The sequence below is a fragment of the Lingula anatina genome, chromosome 9 (genome assembly GCF_051362555.1).
Source record: "Lingula anatina isolate TDL-2025a chromosome 9, LinAna3.0, whole genome shotgun sequence".
NCBI classification, from domain to species: domain Eukaryota; kingdom Metazoa; phylum Brachiopoda; class Lingulata; order Lingulida; family Lingulidae; genus Lingula; species Lingula anatina.
This window is the reverse complement of record NC_141775.1, coordinates 12,820,463-12,840,559: the sequence shown is the minus strand read 5'-3', so window position 1 is coordinate 12,840,559 and position 20,097 is coordinate 12,820,463. Positions and strand designations below refer to the sequence as shown.

At 39.2% G+C, this 20,097-nt stretch overlaps 2 protein-coding genes across 2 annotated transcripts; both read right to left on the bottom strand.

Annotated features, from left to right (window-relative positions):
* Positions 1-1,037: 1,037 nt before the first annotated feature.
* Positions 1,038-9,269, bottom strand: LOC106159334 (cytochrome P450 2J6). The gene is made up of 8 exons (XM_013535600.2): positions 8,723-9,269; positions 7,309-7,540; positions 6,918-7,023; positions 6,474-6,630; positions 6,089-6,225; positions 5,670-5,766; positions 3,020-3,226; positions 1,038-2,669 (listed from the first exon to the last, which is right to left on the bottom strand). Exons 1-8 carry the CDS (start codon positions 9,105-9,107, stop codon positions 2,488-2,490), a joined length of 1,503 nt encoding a protein of 500 aa, XP_013391054.2. The 5' UTR covers positions 9,108-9,269; the 3' UTR covers positions 1,038-2,487.
* An 834-nt stretch (positions 9,270-10,103) lies between these two features.
* Positions 10,104-19,283, bottom strand: LOC106159344 (cytochrome P450 2J4-like). Its single transcript, XM_013535610.2, has 8 exons — positions 18,802-19,283; positions 16,844-17,075; positions 16,172-16,277; positions 15,846-16,002; positions 15,092-15,228; positions 14,674-14,770; positions 14,241-14,447; positions 10,104-11,150 (listed from the first exon to the last, which is right to left on the bottom strand). Exons 1-8 carry the CDS (start codon positions 19,184-19,186, stop codon positions 10,969-10,971), a joined length of 1,503 nt encoding a protein of 500 aa, XP_013391064.2. The 5' UTR covers positions 19,187-19,283; the 3' UTR covers positions 10,104-10,968.
* Between the last annotated feature and the right edge of the window lie 814 nt (positions 19,284-20,097).

Below are 20,097 nucleotides of genomic sequence, written 5' to 3'. Positions count from 1 at the left end.
TCACGCAGCATAATTTAATGCAAGGCATTTTCACCTCTTTGTGTGCATGAAATGCACGTTTGATTTTTTTATTGTTGCAACATACTCATAGGGGCGCTTTTGAAATGAAAACGTCACACAAAGACAGAATGGCAGTTGCGTGTAGTTGCCGTGCCGTAAAAAACAACTTGGATAAAGTGAAAAAAAAACGTTTTACCTGTTCTCAACACCGTGAGCACCGTAAAAACCTCGATTTCCAATTCGTACACTGTGTGCATATGCTTGCACAGAAATAAACTTGTAAAATATATGGAAACTTTTTAGGCTTTCTTAAACCAACAAAAAGGCCTTTTACACTTACCAAACCGTCCACTGGTTTATCATGCACTGCTTGCCGTCAAGCCCATACGTGGCTCACGAGACCAGAGCGAGAGCGCATGAAATATTGAGTAACTGTGTGTGTGTGTGTGTGTGTGTGTGTATGTGTGTGTGTGTGTGTGCAGTGGCGGATTTAGGAGGAGTGTCAGGGGGTCTTGACCCCCCTTTCGATTTCTGAAAAAATCACACCAATGGAATCCCCTCCTGAAATTAGATTTTTGACTAGCTGATTAATACTTGTTAACCGTACCACATGACACTGTTCACCCTCTAAATAACAATACCCTTCAGGGGGAGGACATCATATCCGCCCACGTGCCCTTGAAGTATTCCTAGATCCGCCCCTGGGTCTTTTTTAAGTATTTATCTATGTTTATTTTTTATTTCGCAACTTAAAATTAATGAGCACAGTAGCTAGGAATTGCTACAAACCTAAAATGAAGTTAAAATCAAAAATCAATTTAAAATGATATTTTCAGGAATTTGGTTAAAGTTGAAATAAGACAGGATAGTAATAACATGATCACATTACACAAAAGTTGCCTGTGCTCAAAGGAATATATAAGTCTTTGAGAATCCCAATTTTCAGTTAATAATAAAAAATATTTATTTCTTTAAACTACACATGCGTCCCAGCATCGTTTGAATATGTATGTAAACAAATACTCAAACTGAAACTGAAACCAAAATGATTGGCAATAGCCAGAGTGTCTACAAATCTACAGTATAAAAAGGAATTAAATGTCGGCCCATTAAACGTCTGTAGCGTATAAATTGTTCTATTTCTATAATATTTTTGACACAACAAATCGTGCTGACTTTATACAAATATTACGTTCTGATTTTATCAGAGTTCGTCCAGAAACAAAATCGCACGAAAAAATTCTTCCTAAAAACGTGCTACTGTACTACCACACTTCAGCAAAAATGCAATAATAATAATAATAATAATAATAATAATAATAATAAGTTTTCCCCATTGATGAAAATGCAAACCATTTACGTAAGCTGTGCTAAACGCACAACACCTTGTCGTTATGGATCGAACTTCACAATCAGGCTAGTGTCTAACAGCGCACACATTTGAGGCGTATGGTTTGAAAGTGGTCACTTTGAAACCTTCCACGCCATCTGGTGTTTTATTATTATTATTATTATTATTATTATTATTATTATTATTATTATTATTATTGCCACTTTCCATGAAAAGGGCTCTTTAAAAATGAGAGTCACAGAAAGATGGAGTGAAAAGTGTGGGGGGGGTGGTGGGGGAACTATTATGCTTCCATTTAAGGAATTTTTCTGTAGGCATTTCGCTCAGTATGTTACATTGATGGTCAAATAGGAGTCCGTTAACATGTAGCAGAATGTCTTGTAAAGCGTGTGCAGGAAAGTACCACTTTCTTGAGCACCTGTGTCACGAACAAGAGTCAACAATGCAGAGGGGATAACATGTAAATTCTTAATAATCTGGATTAATTCCATGGGGGAAATTTCAACAAAAGATAATTCGTTCTCTTCTTGAAGGCATGCTTACAGGAGATCATTTCAGTGCGCGATATGCACACACGCCGTTAGACACGTGGCCTTTAACGATCACATGCTGATTCTAATTGTGAGATAATTTGGTGACATCTTGGTGTTTTTTTTTTCTTATTTTATGGACATCTTAATTTTTGGTATTTTGCGTTTTCTGTACCATGGGTCATGTTGGATATGGTATCTGGTATAAAATGCATTATTTTAAATGGCTAACAGTTGTGAGGACACAAATGCAGATATTTTATGGCCACTAACGTGGATATTCTGCAGTATTTTTACACAACTCATTGCACTGACATTGTCAACAAAGAACCTCCTGATTTTATCCGAGTGCTTCCGTCAAAAAAATACCATACGGAAAAAAAATTTTCATAAAGCCGCTCTACCTAATCACAGCATATAATAATAATAATAATAATAATAATAATAACACCTAAATCACAACCACGATGAGCGTCCGTTCAGTATTGTGACTGACGTTTTTCTTCACCCCTACTGCAAACGCATTTAGTAGATCGAAACATATATTACAATGGATGTTGTTCTAAATGCACGGAGCCTGGGCGTTGGGCCCCGTGTGTCTTTTTTTCAGCGTCTAACAGCGCATACGTTGTAGGGGTACGGTGTGAAAGTCGACGTGTTAAAACCTTTAACTCCATCGGGAGGTTTCTCGCCCTCCGGTACCTTGAAGGTAAAATTCTGAAACAACGTGGTGAAGAAAATGAACGATTCCATTTCAGCCAGTCCCTTGCCCAGACAAACACGGGGACCTGAAATAAAGTTCAAAGAAATCTATTGACAAAGCTGAGGATTGTTGTTAACATATACACCATTGATCAAAAAGGTTGAAACAAACTGACAGGGGGCTTATGTTGTTAATTCAAATAATTTTATTAAAATATGGAAATCAAGAGCGATATTTTGTTTACGTCATGAGACATAGTATCTGACATAAAGAAACAGAATTTTATACTGTTAGCAGATGTGATTTGATAATTTATAAACAATAACACCTGAAATTAAACGTGTGACAACAGTGCCGATCAAAATTGTTGTTAAAGGCTGTCGTCATTAGACTTATGTATAATTCTTACGTACATGTACATATTATTCAACGTACCTACGGAAAACGGTATCATTTTGTCCGACTTGATCACTTTCCCATTGCCATCCAGCCATCTTTCTGGTTTGAACTTGTAAGGATCCTCGAAGTTATTCTTATCGTGGAGAACCCGATACAAATCTCCCAGTATCATGGCCCCCTTGGGAATGGTGTATCCGGCTAAATTTATAGTCTCACTGGTGGCATGGGGAACTCCAAGGGTGACTGACATGGAATAGATCACATATTTCACCTTTTAACGTCATACAACATTGGTCAAAAAGGTTGTCCCACCCCCATTTCCATGTACTTTTGTTTACAAATGATCAGCTCACAGGTGTAAATTGTTATAACTAGTGCTTTTTATTCCAGATATCATGTCTAACATGATTAATGGTTCAACCAATATAAAATAGTGGTGAAAATATACACATTTTATACCATTTAGTCAAATTTATAACAAGTACCCCCTCAAATCCAATATTTCACTGCTATTTCTACAGATGTAAAGAAATGTCTATTGAATTGAAAAGACGCCATCAAATGTCACCGAATTTACACACAATTAGCATTAGGATGTGCTCGTTAAAGGTCACGTGCCTAATAGCGTGTGCGTGGAACGCGCACTGCAATTATCTCCTGTAGATGGCACGACAAGCCTTCAAAAAGGATAAAAATTCTGTTTCGTGGGGTATTATCCCATTCTTCCTAAACAGCTTGGGGGAGTTGGTCTACGTTTTTATGGGGTTGGTTCTCCTCTGCGTTGCGCACTCAAATTAGGTGATTAGGTGATTAGTAAGGTTAACATCAGGGCTCAAAGATGGTGGTTCCATCCTTAGAACTTTGTGTTTCTACAACAAATCACTTGCCAGGCGAGAGGTGTGAGCAAGTTTGCTTATATGATGACGGCTGGAGTTAACCCCATAGTCAGTTCTTGAAGATGGAGTGAGATATCAGCTGAGAATGCTACGTTCAGTGATCCCACAGGGACCTGAACCTGGCCATCTATCACTGTAAGGAAGTCGGTTTTGCTGCAGAATCAAATTATTTCTTGTATCCCATCGATGGTCAAATGAGGGTCCGTAGACATATTGAAAACTGCCTCTTGGAACGGTGTGTGCAGGATAATATCGCCTGGGGTGTTACATCAGTCGGCATTTGGGGAACATTCCAAGCCCGTGGTATTAGTACATTGTTCCTTCTGGAACAAAACGTAACTGGGGCATTTTACGGTAACATTCTCAACAGATAGCTCACTCCATTTGCAAGAGGTGACTTCAGGGATGCCACCGGCTTCATTGTGACAACACACTTGCTCAAAGCTCTCGTCTGGCAAGTGATTTGTTGCTGAAACACAGGGCTCTAAGGATGGGACATCCGTCTTTGAGCCCTGATATTAAAACCTACTGAGCACCTGTGGCATTAATTGGAATGTGCATTGCAGAGGAGAACCAATTCCGAAATAATCTGGACCAATTCTGCTACGCTCTTTAGGGTGAATGGGGCAATATCCCACAAAACAGAATTATTACCCTTGTTAAAGGCTTGTCGCGCCATCTACAGGAGATAATCACAGTACGCGGTAGACGCACACGCTATTAGGCACGTGACCTTTAACGAGCACATCCTAATGCTAATTATGTGTAAATTTGGTAACATTTGCTGGTGTCTTTTCAATTTAATAGACACTTCTTTTCATCTGTGGAAATCACAGTGAAACATTGTTATAAATTTGACTAAATGGTATAAAATGTGCATATTCACACCACTATTTTGTATTTTTTTTAACCATTAATCAAGTTAGACATGGTATCTAGAATAAAAAGCACCGTTTATAGCAATATACACCTGTAAGGTGATCATTTGCAAAAAAAATACATGGAAATGGGGGTGGGACAACCTTTTTGACCAATGTTGTACATTGTGCAGTGTTCCTAAATATATCTCACAAAATAAATTTCGGTTTTGTCCCCTTTCACGCAAAGACAATCTCTATTCTTCATCTTGTCATATGGTGGCGCCGGTGTAACATGAATGGACGTCTAAGAAATGTAGTCCAGGCCCCCATATGATTAGTACAGGTTAGGGTTAGTTGGAGTATTGGGGACAAACGCCACCCGTACAAAGTAAGAGAAAGCGGACCACGGTTAGTAGCGGACTTCCATTCCAGTTACACCGGTGTAACGTGACAAAGAGAGTCCGCTTCCCATTCACTTGTGCAGGCAAGCCTCGCCTTAGATTTTGATCCACTTAGGTCAGGCTAACTCTAACAGCTATAACAAAATGGAGGGCGGACTTCCTGTTACACGGACCCTCAGTTTCGTTACACCGGTCATTGTAAATGAGGATTCCAAGTGACTTGACCATTCAGTAGGCCGCGTTGGGTTGTGTGCTCTCAAGGCAGGTCGGAACGAGTCAGGATATTGAACAGGCATGTGTAGAGAAAACCCTACATTTGTATGATCTCAGAGCGCATTCAGAACAGAGGATCCGCGAACTACATGTACATGTAACTGATCCATCAACTAAGTATGGCTGACCGGTACCTACTATTAAATTCTGATTTTCGCCGTTATAAGAGAAATTCCGGACCTTCTATCTTCTTAACGAGAGCACATGACTTTAAAAACTAAAAATTTAATGTAAAATTTGGATATGAATTACTAACCGACTGTTGACATACGAAAAACCTCCAGTATGGTTGCTTCAGTGAATGGCATCCTGGCCTTGTCCTCCATCTTGGCAACACGACCTTGACCTATGACCTAGAAGTAAGAACATTAATCGAATCACATACATGTATACTATTAAGTGAAAAACCACGTGCATTTAAAGGAACACTCTATATTTGTATCTCACACTGCACATGTAGTACATGTTTCTGAATACAAATTGCTGGGAGAAGTGAAAACATGAAAGGGCACCATATTCTCTACCTCTGCCCTCACTCCGTTACACTCTCTCCCTCGCGCGCACACACACACACACACACACACACACACACTCTCTCGCTCTCTCTCTCTCTCTCACACACACACACACATACAGACAAACACGTTATTTCTTGTGCTCATTTTATGTCGTTACCTGATCAATTTCCTGCTGCACCCTCTTCTGAACGTCGGGATGATTTACCATATGAACCAGGGACCATCTCAAAGTGTTAGCTGTTGTATCAGTTCCAGCCAAATATAGATCAACGATGATGCGAAATACGTTCCATTCTGAAATTTAAGCCAAGTGAAGAAAGACAATTACTGAAAACATTTTTTTTCATAAATGCACATGGACGCCTACATATACACTTTGCAATCTAAGAGAAAGCACGTGCTCTGGAGTGCGTGACAGATTGCACGCGCGAATACCGGTACACTCATATTCGTAATGAGGTGATTTGAATTTTTTATTAGTTTTCAGGGCAAAACGTTACAAAACAAGCATTTTATTGTAAAACAAGGCTGTCTCTGCACACCTGTGTAAATCTCTGGGTCCTGTCCCTCTGTGGTGACCTTTATGAACAGGTCAATGAAGTCCCGGATGTCAGTTGGATCAAAAGATTGGCGGTGTCGTTCGACTTCTTGTCGGACCAAGCTATAAAACTTGTCAACGAGAGCGAATAATTTCTTCATCTGAAATACAGATTATCTATATGTTATGGGTTACAAAAGACATCCACACGTTTTCATAAAACTCTGGTTACAAAAGTCCTTTTACTGTACAAGAGTATTCGACATATTTGTACATGTACTTGAACCGGTATATCACTCAAACGTTGTGTAAACTAACTTTGTAAACCTGTAACCTTTATAAACAATAAAACGGGAATTCCAGGGGAAACGTATAGGGAATGTACAAATATAGGATGGTGAAAACAAAACTATTTATAGAATAATGACATTTTAACCAAAAATGTTACCGGTATGAAGAACCGCGCCAAATCAGTAAGGGAGAGTGGCCCTTCACCAATTCGCAGTGCCTCCTCTAAAACTGGAAGCATTTCTGGGGAGTCATTATAGTCATATCTGAAAGTCATTTGAAAGGAAAAAAATTACGAAATGTTAATTTCTAATATTCTAATATTGTTATTAAAATGTTAAACGGTATAGTTTAGATATTTGTGCCGGGTGTTTTGGGCGATATCGATTTTATGTATTAATTTATTTATTTATTTATTTATTTATTTATTTATTTATTTGACTACCGGTAGTAGTACTAGTAGTATGCCACGAGCAAACTTTCTCTTCTCACCAATTATTTTTATAACATGCACAAAAAAACTAAGCTAAAAAAGAAAGATATTTGGTAACCTTGTTCCAAATACAACGATAGAAATAATGTTGCTGACAGCTTTTCCAATCCTGTTTCTGGGAGAGAAAGCCTTTCCATTTTCATCTTCAATGTTTTGCACCAAGTATCGAGCCTCATCCTGAATTCTCTCTTGTAAACTTTTTCTCCCGAGGCCGAGATCTCGAAGAGACGAGAGCGTGAATCTCCTCAGCTCTTTCCATTCGTGCCCGGATTTAAATATAACTCCAGCCCCTGCAGATTAAATTTAACCAAGTTGAATACAAGCTCACTTTTAATTTGACAGCTGGTACATGTAGTCTGTATTTTATTTGTAATCCAATGGGTACTCCGAAGAAATTATCTCTTGCGGGATTTTACTGAAACATGCCACAAAACCCAGATAATGAGCCAAAATATTTTAGAAAGATACCGTGCAGTTTATCGTTTTTCTTTCCTCTTTCAAGTGTGTCAACTCACTTAATAACAAAGTTAACGCATGCACAAGAGAGACAGAGAGAGAGAGAGAGAGAGAGAGAGAGAGAGAGTCAGAGTACTACACGGTACGTTTCACCTGTTTTGTGCCCCCCCCCCCCAATCCTTTTAAGAGCGAATTCAAAACAGTGGACTAACAGAGCCGCGGATCAACTATAGCGACCCACTAAAAAGCTTACCTCTTAATCCCCAATTAGACATTAAATAGATACCGCGTGGGGGTATCGCGACAAGCATTCAAGTGTGTCGGGCATATTTGATCCATGGATCTGTTAGTCCTCTATTCTAAATGCGCTCTTAGTTCCAAATTATAGAGCCATAATAAAGTGGTCGGGCTTTACAGACAAATCAAATGGTGAGAAAACATTGCGATTGTTATCTTTACATTTGAGCCTATATACTTCTACTTACAAGATATCTTATCATAGAGGTCATGAAGTTCACTTTATGCCCTTACACAGGTGTACTTACGAATCAAAACACAAACTGGTCGTTAAGGGCCCATTCCCATGAAATTATCAATTTACAGTTAAACGGGTTAAAGACCTTTCTGAGAGGTTGTTCCAAACTGTAGGGTCGAAACTGTCCCAGGCATTCAACCGGAGAACAAGGTCAAATATTTCAATTCCCATTAGTGCGCAGGTTGAAAACTGGGTCAGTGAATTTAAGCTGACATTTAAACGCAGCGTTTGGCGAAGACCAGGCTAATTGATCTGTTATCAGGCAAAAAAGATAATAACAACAATAATAACCATCGTTACCATCATCATTTTGCCACAAATTAACCCATAGTATGTATGAAAAAGTGAAGGGGATTGCTAGGGCATGATTCTCTGGGCTACTTGAAGAACTGAACGCTGTGTACAAGTGAAATTTACAAGGTATTCTGTAGGTGAGGTAAGGTACTCAAGCATGCACTTCCATAAACTGCCACATATTTACCGTCCTTTCCAACTACATGTCTTATCAGATATATCCAAGTAGGTCTAGCGCTAACTGTAGCTGCATTCTTCACGAAAGCCTCTTGGATCAGCTCATAAGTCCCCAGCATTATCAAGTGTTGTTCACCAAGTTTGACGTGCATGATATCTCCGTATGTATCATACCATGGAAAAAGAGCTGTTGGTTGTCCTCCCCTACCGCTGATCATCATCTGTGGGAGACATCCCACCACGGGGAAACAGACAGGTCCGGGCGGCCAGTTCACCCGAGGATTCCTCGACGACAGCATCCACAGACTTAACAACAACACTACCACGAATATCAAAACAGTCGGCAGACCGACAGTAGAAACATACTCCAAGAGACTCTGTACGAGGTTAACCATGTTGGTACTTGGTTTCAAACGCAGAGTGCTTAATGCTGGCGTACAATAGCCAACATTCACAACAGCTGTGCAACAATTCGCGTGACAATAGCCAAATACCGTCCTAGCGCCCAATAGCCAAATTGCAACGCGTCCCAGCTCTTACATCAGCCTGTGTGTTTAATCTACTTGTGTGCGTGTGCTATCAAAACACAGTCAACAAACGTGGCGTGCCGAAGATGATGTCAACACAGCATGACTTTGCGTTTGTGTGGGTGGGTGGGTGGGTGGGTGGGGGGGGGGGGGGGGGGGGGGAGGGGAGGGAAGCTGGTCTCTCCCCACACTACCCCTAAAATTGGGCAGCGTGTTCCCAATGAAGCTATCGTTCTAATCCAACTCCGCGGTGACTCCGGAATGCAATCACAGTTAATGAATGAAAAGCCTCTTCGATAACCTAGGGAGTGATTACACCTTGCGCTCGGTTTCCGTAAGCTTTTTCACTTCGTTTTCAGTGCGACCGATCGAGTTAGATCGATCTTCGTATTACATGTACGATACTTCATTCGGAACGGGCCCGTTTACTCAAATACATAGGTATTTAGACTGCGGTTTTGGGTACTTTGCGTGACCTTATTGACCCCCCCCCCTCCCCCGCACCCCCCCTCCCCCGCCAATGTCAGTCTCTTACTTATTTCAGTCCTGAGGAACGGGTGTGACCGTCTATCTACCAGAAATGGATTTCCACTAAATATTCACAGATATTTCTCTGGATAATTCACGATCCGAGTCTCTGCCGTGAAGAAAAATGCACATAATTCATCTGCAACCCTGGTAGAGGCTAGGTTTAGTCCGCATGAACCGCAGGTTTGCGTTCGACAAGTTAAAGGGAAGAGACTTTTATACCGCCTCAACTTAACCACGCTTAATTGAAACTTGTAGGACGCGGATGCATTTATATATTTGACGGTTTAAGACAACACAACACTTATTATTTCTTGAAAATCTTAGACAGCTGTGTATATCAAAATTATTATCATAATATTTATTATGCGACTATGTATATCGATGTTACAGTTACAAAACATTGCTATCATTATAAATGACATAATGAATACTAAAATCTATTTAAAATGATATTTACCGTAGTGCCGTTATATTTTATTTCTAACAATGTGGTTGATAACATGTTTAAAAGTACATAAGGTGTTTTTTAAAGTTTATGAATGTCTCAGAGTTATAAATTTGCTCACATAACATTTTTGTATTGAGCACTTCGCAGTGTAATTGTCGTCTTGTCCTGGTGAAAGTACAAAATGTAAGTGGGCTTTGTGGGTTAATAATTACGTAGATGTTTTGTAGATTTCTTACATATTAAATTGCTCTGACATTGTACATATGTAACAATTTCACCCGGGATCTTTTTGAAATAAGACCTCTTCTCGTGTAAAACATCCTTTTTAAAACTGCCCTAAATATAGCGGACAAGCAAAAGCAACTACCTCAGTCAAGGCTCCGTGACTCGAAAGCATCGCGAAATGCGATCGAGCGCAAGCATCTCTATTCCATAACTCGGGATTTACTCGCCCCATATAAAAGCCTCGAGACAAAAGGTGATATCGCTATTCGAAATTCTCGATGCTTTCCAGTTACGGAGCCCGGGTGTAATCTGCTAGGAAAAATTACAAAAGACGAAAAAGATAATAATACCCTAAGAACAACTACAATAAGCGACTGAACAGAAACATGACAGAGTTATATCTTTTCCTTTACTAAAAAAATATATATTGACAAAAAGAAGTAACATGAAGTATTAAAATTGTCTGGCGCTGTCCTATATTGTGCACGCACGTCGCTTTGTCCTTTGGGCCCGTGTGTCTTCATTTTAGCGTCTAACAGCGCACACGTTGTAGTCGTATGGTGAAAAGGTGGCTGCGTTGAAACCTTTTACTCCATCCGGAGGTTTCTCGCCCTCTGGTACCTTGAACGTAAAATTCTGAAGCAACGTGGTGAAGAAAATGAACGATTCCATTTCGGCCAGCCCCTTGCCCAGGCAAAGACGAGGTCCTGATATGAAACAGACAATAATGGGATAAGTAGAAATTATAAATAAATGAAATAAGAAAGATCATGAAAAGGAAATTAGTACACTTGATGCTGAAAAGCATGTGGAGTGTGAGAACTGAACTTAAATTTAATATACACTTTTGATCAAGATGTTGTTTCACCTCCAATTCTACTATATTTGTTTACTGAAGGTACCGACGGATAGCTTTAAGGGTCCATTTCCAGACCCTATGGTACAGAGCCGCCGGAAAGTCCCCTTATTTACTCTGCGGGTTGCTGCGTGTTGTTCATGCGGCCTGGCGCGGTAACCATGGGAATAACATTGTCATCCATGCGCTGTTTGGTTTCTGTTAACAATAGTACCATGCTCTGCCCCGTCGGGTAATAATAGTGTCTTACTTTCTGCTAACAAAAGAGCCTAATCCTAGCTCGCTGAGATAAAGATCGAAGCTGAGCGTGGTCGCAATAAAAGGTTCGTCCCAGCGTTAATTGACCTTTAATGCGCGTTGTCTAAAATTAATGTTAACATTGCGATGACGCTCTTCGATTTCACCTAATTATCAATCAACTGACACGTGTCAACAAGATTGTTTGTGTATCTGAACTTCCTTAATGGGCAGTAAGTATTTTGTAAAAATGACGTGTTTAAATCACTGATTTCTAATCTTTGCCATCGTGTGACCTGCCAAATGGACGGTATAAATCGACACTCAAATTTTCCAAATCGTCACAATTCCAAGATGCCTCTTAGCAATTATGTACGTTTGCGTAACATAGGCCGCCCAAATGGACAATGAAGACCATAAAGTGTCACGACAGGCAATTTACTAAGAGTTAAAGAAATACAACGAAGGGCTCTCTTTGCATCACCTATAATAGAAGCCTAAGTGAGGCAATTAAAAAGGAGCAGAGCGTTTTCGTTTAAACGACATACGTGTTGGCCCGCAAAGCGAAAAAAAACCAATTAAATAGAATAAATATTTACACACTTAATGGTAACGTATGTATTGGTAACGTATGTATCATTTTAACGTAACAAAGAAGAATAAGCGACGCAAAAACGAGCGTATGCACATATACAATGTCGCACGCAACCACAGAGTCACGACAACAGAAAACAAACAATGAAATTATTGTTTTCTGATTTCATTGTTTGTTCTCTGTCTTTCCTTTTGTGCGCAAGTACTTATGTCTTAATGCTACATTATAATGAAAGAAAACGAGACAAATAAAATTTCTTGCCTTCAACTATCTGTGAAAATTGTCCTTTTGATTCTTACGTTACCGATATTTACGTGACCAAATAAAATGAAGGTGTGCTTTTCTGATTCCATTGATTGTATTTTGTTGTCAAAACTTTGTGAGTGGGTGTGACTTTGTATATGTTCGCACTACGTTTTACGGCCTTCATTCTTATTTGTTACGTAATATGATACATATGCGTTACCAAATAACATGAAGGTATTGTTTTCTGATTTCCTTGTTTGTTTTCTGTCGTCGTGACTCTGTGGTTGCTTGCGACGTTGTATATGTGCGCCCGCTTGTTTTTACGTCGCTTATTCTTCTTTGTTACGTTAAAATGATACATACGTTACCGATACATACGTTACCATGAAACGTGTAAATATTTATTCTATTTTCATTGGTTTTCTTTCGCTTTGTGGGCTAACACTTATGCCTTTTATTTGTGTTTCATTAAAATAGTGCTGGCGCACTAAAGGAAAGACAACCAATGAAAATAGAACAAATATATTCACACGCTTTATGGTAACGTATGTATCATTTTAACGTAACAAAGAAGAATGAGCGACGTAATAACATGCGTGCGCACATATACCACGTCGCACGCAACCACAGAGTCGCGACAACGGAGAACAAACAGAGAACAATCAGAAAACAATAATTTCACATTATTTGGTAACGTATGTATCGGTGACGTACGTTTCGTATAAACAATTCCAACAAACGGTTTCGAGACAATAAATCTTTACTTGCCCTGCTTTTCCTTCTTATTGTAATGTAGTATACCGCAGGAATAAGGCGTTTGCTCACAAAACGGACAACAAACAATAAAAAATAAAAGTATTTACACGCCACATGGTAACTATTTTCATTGGTTGTCTTTCGTTTTGTGCGCCAACACTAATGTCTTAATGTTACATTAAAATGAAAGAAAACGAGACAAATAAGATTTCGTGCCTTCAACTACTGTGAAAATTGTTCATATGATACATACGTTACCGATATATACATTGCCAAATAATATGAAGGTGTTGTTTTCTGATTCCATTGATTGTTTTCTGTTGTCACGGCTTTGTTAGTGCGTGCGACTTTGTATATGTGCGCACGTTTGTACGTAGTTCATTCTGTTTGTTACGTTCATATGACACATACGTTATACATATACATATGTATATATCGGTAACGTAAAAATCTATCAGTCGCACTGGTAGAGGGTACCGATTCCCCTACCCTGTACATGTATTTATCATGCGGCCATTATTAAATTAAAATGTGTGAGAGAGAGAGAGAGAGAGAGAGAGAGAAGGGGCAGGGTTGGGAGACCATGGAGCCTTTTGGTACGGGGACTTTCCGGCGGGACAGTACTGTGGATCGATCCATCTCCGGGGGAATTCTTGCTAAATTGCAATCAACTTAAGCGGCTAAGATGTCTGCCACGCCTACTGAAGATGCTAAGGGGTAATTAATTATCTTTTAGCTGCTTCAATAGGCGTGACAGACTTCTAAGTAGTTAAAGCTGAAAGCTATTTAAGCCTAGGTCCCAACCGAACGTACGGGCTGCTACGTGTGGTCTACGGCCAAACAAATGGGGAAAACGTGGGAGTTCGTGCGTGAGGAGCACGTTCATCGTGCGACTTTTGGTAGGACGCAAACAGCACGTACAAACTTGTTTGATCAACAGCCGCGACGTGCGATTTAGCTACGTCCTTGCCGAACGCAAGGAACCTTAAAACCGTGCGCCCAAAACGTAGTTGGGACCTACGATTTAGCGAGACATACATCGGAGATGGATCGATCCTGTAAGATCGATCTAGGTATGGAAACCCAGTCTTACATAAAACAACCTACCCATAGAAAACGGTATCAGTTTGTCGGACTTGATCACTTTACCGTCGCCATCCAGCCATCTTTCTGGTTTAAACTTGTAAGGCTCCTCGAAGCTATTCTTATCGTGAAGTACCCGGTACAAATCTCCCAGTATTACCGTTCCCTTGGGAATGGTGTATCCTCCCAATTTTGTAGTTTCACTGGTGGCATGTGGAACTCCCAGGGTAGCTTACGAATGGAATAAAAAAATGTTTCGTCTTTTTAAGGTTCATTATGCGTATTGTATCTTTACATAATAGAAAAAACCCTGAGAATCTCTCCCAATGCCTCCTATGTCAATAGTATACCCTATTCTAAACCGTTACGAAAATTACTATCTGTAAACTGGGTCTCTGCAGAGAAAATGTGAACATCTAAATTTAAAATATGAAATAAATGCAAATAAAGTACTAACCGACAGTTGACATACGAAAGATTTCCAAGATAGCTGCTTCTGTGAACGGCATCCTGGCCTTGTCTTCCATCTTGGCAACACGACTTTGACCTACGACCTTAAATAGAGAAAAACTTAATTTATCAAACTATTTATCAATAAGTGTAAATAAAGCACATTTATCATACCATGAATGTTATTTTGATAACATTCTCAAGATTTCAGTTTTAATAGTTTAAACACACTACCAGTACTAACAGTATATATATTTATGTGTATTTGAAATACAGGCGCGCAGGTGTGGGTATTGCAAACGTTAAGCACACAAACCGTTCGCTGTGCGCCCCCTCTACCCCCCCCCCCCCCAACTTACTATTCTCTCTCTCTCTCTCTCTCTCTCTCTCTCTCTCTCTCTCTCTCTCTCTCTCTCTCTCGTTACCTGATCAATTTCCTGTTGCACCCTCTTCTGAACGTCTGGATGATTCACCATGTGGATGAGGGACCATCTCAAAGTGTTAGACGTTGTGTCGGTCCCGGCCAAATAAAGATCAATAATGATTCGGAATACGTTCCATTCTGAAATTTACATTAATTTAAAACTAGGCAATTGAAAACAATTTCTTTGTATCTCTTTTAGGAGAAAAGAACATTACTTCTATTCACTTAACATTGACTGAGTAAAAGCAAATTCTCTGGCGTGCGTGTATGATTGTGTGTAGTCGAATACACGTCGTGTCAGGACCCACAAAATAGAAAAAAGAGTAATTAGTAATTTTAAAACTTTCATACATGTTCTTGTATTAACTCAATCAGAGGAAGCCATTGTTTTATAAAATTCAGACATGGGAAGCCAAGATATAGCCAAGTGGTACAAGTTATTCAGATAATGCTTCACACCTTGCAGTTCAAATTTTTATGTCCTTTGTTTCGAAGCCAGTAATCTGTTAGAACTGGATTACAGAGTGGTATTAGGAGTGCCCACCTGGAAGAAGGTGGCCTTGTGTATGAAGTAACCAATCAGTTTTAAAGTTAGGTGATGGACAGTTCAACTGATAAAGTTTAGCATAAAAACCCTGTAAATTTTAATCTAGGGGGTAGCTAACAAGTCTTAGGAGACTTGGGAACCATCGATTAGTACATATGGGTATAAGTTGTAAAACAACCGTTGTATTGTAAAAACGTCTCGGGCACACCTGTGTAGATCTCGGGATCTTGTCCCTCTTGGGTGACCTTTATGAAGAGGTCAATAAAGTCCCGGATGTCAGTTGGATCAAAAGACTGGCGGTGTCGTTCGACTTCTTGTCGTACCAGAGAATAAAACTTGTCAATGAGAGCAAATATCTTCTTCAGCTGAAATACAGAGCAAGTACACTTAGGAAGTTAAAAAGTAAAATAAATTGATAAACCAACAGCCTTTAAAGGCAATATGTAACATTAAAAACGATTAAGATATAAACAAATATATGCAGGTGAAATAAGACATTTTGTGGAATGGTATTAATCGAAGCGAAATGTTTACCGGTAGAAAGAACCGTGCCAAGTCGGTAAGGGTGAGTGCCCCTTCCCCAATTTGCATTAGTTCTTCCAAAACTGGAAGCATTTCTGGGGTGTCATTGTAATCATATCTAAAATCATTTGAAAAGAAGAAAAAACATCTTTAATAATATTTTTAATTTAAAAAATACAATGCAAAATGGTTCAGTGGTTTATATATTCATGCATTGTATTTTGAAAGGAATCGGTGTGTGGTGGCTAACAGCGGCTAAATGCAGATTCATTGAATTTGTTGAGTATTTAAAAATACCATATGCAACTGTTAGATAATTTCTCCTTATCTTTAAAAAACTACTTTCATTTAAATATCCCCCTGGTCGCTTACATTCCCCTGATAATTCGATTTTACAATAAAAAACTGGCTGACTAAAATTCTAAGGTTTTCAAGTTCTTTTGTATATAAAACGATTTATATACCTTAAATATGCCCTTTAATTTAATGTCTTAAATGTGGTTTTATGTCTTGACTTAAAAAGTAAAAATGTAATTTTAAACACTGCATAATCTACAGGACTTGTGAGGATTTACAACTTTAAACAAATAAGAAATATTATGACACTTAAAATAAATATTATAATACTGGTAGCATCAATTATTTTATAACATGTACAAAAATGTGAAAGTTCTCTTTGATTACCTTGTTCCAAATACAACGATAGAAATAATGTTGCTGACAGCTTTTGAGATCTTGAACCTTGGAGAGAAAGGCTTTCCATTTTCATCTTCAATATTTTGCACCAAGAATCTTGCCTCATCCTGAATTCTCTCTTGTAGACTCTTTCTCCCGAGGCCGAGATCTCGGAGAGACGACAGCGTGAATCTCCTCAGCTCTTTCCATTCGTGCCCGGATTTTAATAGAACTCCAGCCCCTGCAATTTACATTTCCTCAAGTTGAGTATATGCTCGCTAGAAAGATCGAAATGCACATATATGTACTTGTATAACCTCTATATATACATTTTTTAATTCTGTTTTACACTGAATAATGTCATCGTTACTTAAGAGCTGCATATTATGAAACCAGGCTTTTTTTATAAACAGGAAAATAAAATTTCCATCTGATAACTAGTATTACACCATTACTTTATGCTCACCATGTCTTCCTTTTTTGTTGTTCGTTTCTTTATTCATTCTTTATTGTTATTATTATTATTGTTGGTGGTGGTGGTGATGATGTTGATGTTGAAATTATGTTTTGGGTGAAGACATTCTTTCACAACTGTACTTTATGGCTTTTCATAAATTAAAAAATTAGACAACACACTTGCGACATCTGCCGTTCTTATGAGTAGTTCAAAGACAGAATTCGGTATTTCTTTTAAACAACTAGTAATTTACTACTGGTTTCTCCTTCCTATCTACACCTAGCTCTGAACCAGACCACCATAATGGAGTCCTCGGGTTCTGGGGCTATACGATAACACAGATAATAAAAAAACGTGTCAGATGTAGGGGAGCAGAATTATTTGAAGGGGGTCTGGTTTTCAGTAATGACAGGCCGCGGACGCTAAGCCGACCCCCCCCCCCCCCGTCGGCTCTCAAATGTGGTTGATTCAATTGAGGGCACCAAGCACTATCAGATCATGCAGTCGGCTTACTACATTGTATTTTACTCTTTCGACATTCGGGATGGAATACAAAGTAGTAGAAATAAAAATAATTTGAAGATTGGAATATTGGTGCTATTTTTTTCAGAAATCAAAGGGGGATCAGGACCCCCTGACACCCCCACCCCCCCCAAATCCGCCACTGAGATGTCATGTCTGGAAATCGAAGTGGCGAGAAAATGCGTCAGTTGTGATCTTCCTGTCCAATCCAAGCTGCGTACATAGCCAACATAGGGTTCCTATTTCAAAGATACTACATGTATGTCAACGGACAGAGCACGAGCTTCGCAATAAAAGTTTGAGGACAAACAGTAGATTATGTGAAAAAGGGTTTTTACTAACACATTGCTGGATTCTGCTGCGGTGGGGGGGGGGGGGGACATTGATAAAAATTAACTCGCTAAATTTTTTAACCTGTTCAACTTTACACTATCAAGATTTGACGGTTTAAATTCAAATAAGCCGCAAATTTACATTCTGTGAGGAGAACGACTTTGTTGCTTGGAATAACAGAAGTTTTCCCAAGCCTTCAGTACAGTTAATGCATGGACGTTCGCATTTCACCCAAGCAAAGGACGTCTATTGTCTCATTTCCCGTATAGGTCAAAAACTGGGTCTAATATCTCAGTCCCCGTATCGGTCAAAAACTGGGTCTAATATCTCAGTCCCCGTATCGGTCAAAAACTGGGTCTATGAACTGAAACAGAGGTTATGTAAACACTATTTTACGTACAATTTTTGACACTTGGTGAAGGTTAGACTACCCTGTCACCAAATAAAATCAAGGCAAGTCTCGACTTCTTCCCTTCTATACCTCGATTCTACTCTATGAAATTTTCTGTACACAGACAAAGAAACAAATCTCACTTAATAACGCTAACAAAAACATAACAGCCTTTTCGGAGGAAATGATAATAATAATGATTTTGCAAGATTCCATGGCACATATAAAAATGAAAACGCGATTACCCTGCTAGATTCCACTTACCGTCTTTTCCGACTATATGTTTAAGAAGATATGTCCACGTAGGTCTAGCACTGACTGTGGCTGCATTCTTCACGAAAGCCTCTTGGATCAGCTCATAAGACCCCAACATTATCATGTGTTGTTCACCAATTCTTACGTGCATGATATCTCCGTATTTATCATACCATGGAAAAAGATCTGTCGGTTGTCGTCTCCTACCGATAATCATCAGCTGTGGGAGACATCCCACCACGGGGAAACAGAGAGGTCCGGGCGGCCAGTGCACCCGAGGATTCCTCGACGACAGCATCCACAGACTTAACAACAACACTGCCACGAATATCAAAACAGTCGGCAGACCGACAGTAGAAATATATGCGAAAAAGCCCTGCACAAGGTTGGCCATGTTGGCTTGTTGGTATCGTCTGGGAAGTGCTTGAGGACGATGTAAAATCGCTGACTAAATCTACCAGATCTATCAAACTCCAAAGTTAAAAATCAGAAAGATCTATCTATTATTGCAAGAGCTATATAATGCGCTCACGTCATTTGTCACTAGCGGCTCAGTGTCACTTCTTGTAAGTTGGGTCAAAAACTGGGTCGATGTATGGAAACGGTCATGTAAACACTAATACATATAACATTTACAGTACTTGGTGGAGGTCAGGCAGATCTTGGAAGTACGGACATCGCTCACATTCGCCATTAGACGCTTAAATGAAAACACATTTGGTCCCAAACGACAAAAGGAGGTACGCGCACAGCCGGTTATCTCCCAATTTTTCTAAAATTATTGATTTGAAATAAAAAGGTTTATTTACACATTTTCCCTTGACAAAAGCTCTTTTCATATTTCTCACGTTTTTTTATTTATTTATTTTTTTTCTTTTTTTTTATTATTATTATTATTTTTTTTTTTTTTTGTGACTAGGTAAAAAAAAAACTGGTCGCAGAAAGCGCTTTCACGTATTTCTGTGGTTGCAATATGCGTTTGCTTGCGAAATGCTGCTCTACAGCCGCAATTGACACGGTTTTCACAAAATAACTCACTGTAGAAGTAACGCTGTCATGTTTTTTTTTTTTTTTTTTTTTTTTTTTGGGGGGGGGGCGCATTCCTCCCAACGACTGATGTCAGTTGCTCACGGATTATGTTTGCATCTTGAGAACAGGGCTCCGTAACTTGAAAGCATCGCGAATTGCGAAAGCTGTATCACCTTTCATTTCGAGACTATTACATGGGGCGAGTAAATACCAAGTTATAGAATGGAGACGCTTGCTTTTGAGTTACGAAGCCCAGGCGATGCGGTTGAGACATGA

Excerpts from the sequence above, each read along its gene's own strand:
- LOC106159334 (XM_013535600.2), bottom strand. The coding sequence starts at position 9,107 with ATGGTTAACCTCGTACAGAGTCTCTTGGAGTATGTTTCTACTGTCGGT. Across the intron at positions 7,541-8,722 it reads ACATGTAGTTGGAAAGGACG|GGGCTGGAGTTATATTTAAA; the intron begins GTAAATATGTGG and ends TTTAATCTGCAG. Across the intron at positions 3,227-5,669 it reads TTTTCGTATGTCAACAGTCG|TCACCCTTGGAGTTCCCCAT; the intron begins GTTAGTAATTCA and ends ATTCCATGTCAG.
- LOC106159344 (XM_013535610.2), bottom strand. The coding sequence starts at position 19,186 with ATGGCCAACCTTGTGCAGGGCTTTTTCGCATATATTTCTACTGTCGGT. Across the intron at positions 17,076-18,801 it reads ACATATAGTCGGAAAAGACG|GGGCTGGAGTTCTATTAAAA; the intron begins GTAAGTGGAATC and ends TGTAAATTGCAG. Across the intron at positions 11,151-14,240 it reads ACTGATACCGTTTTCTATGG|GACCTCGTCTTTGCCTGGGC; the intron begins GTAGGTTGTTTT and ends GTTTCATATCAG.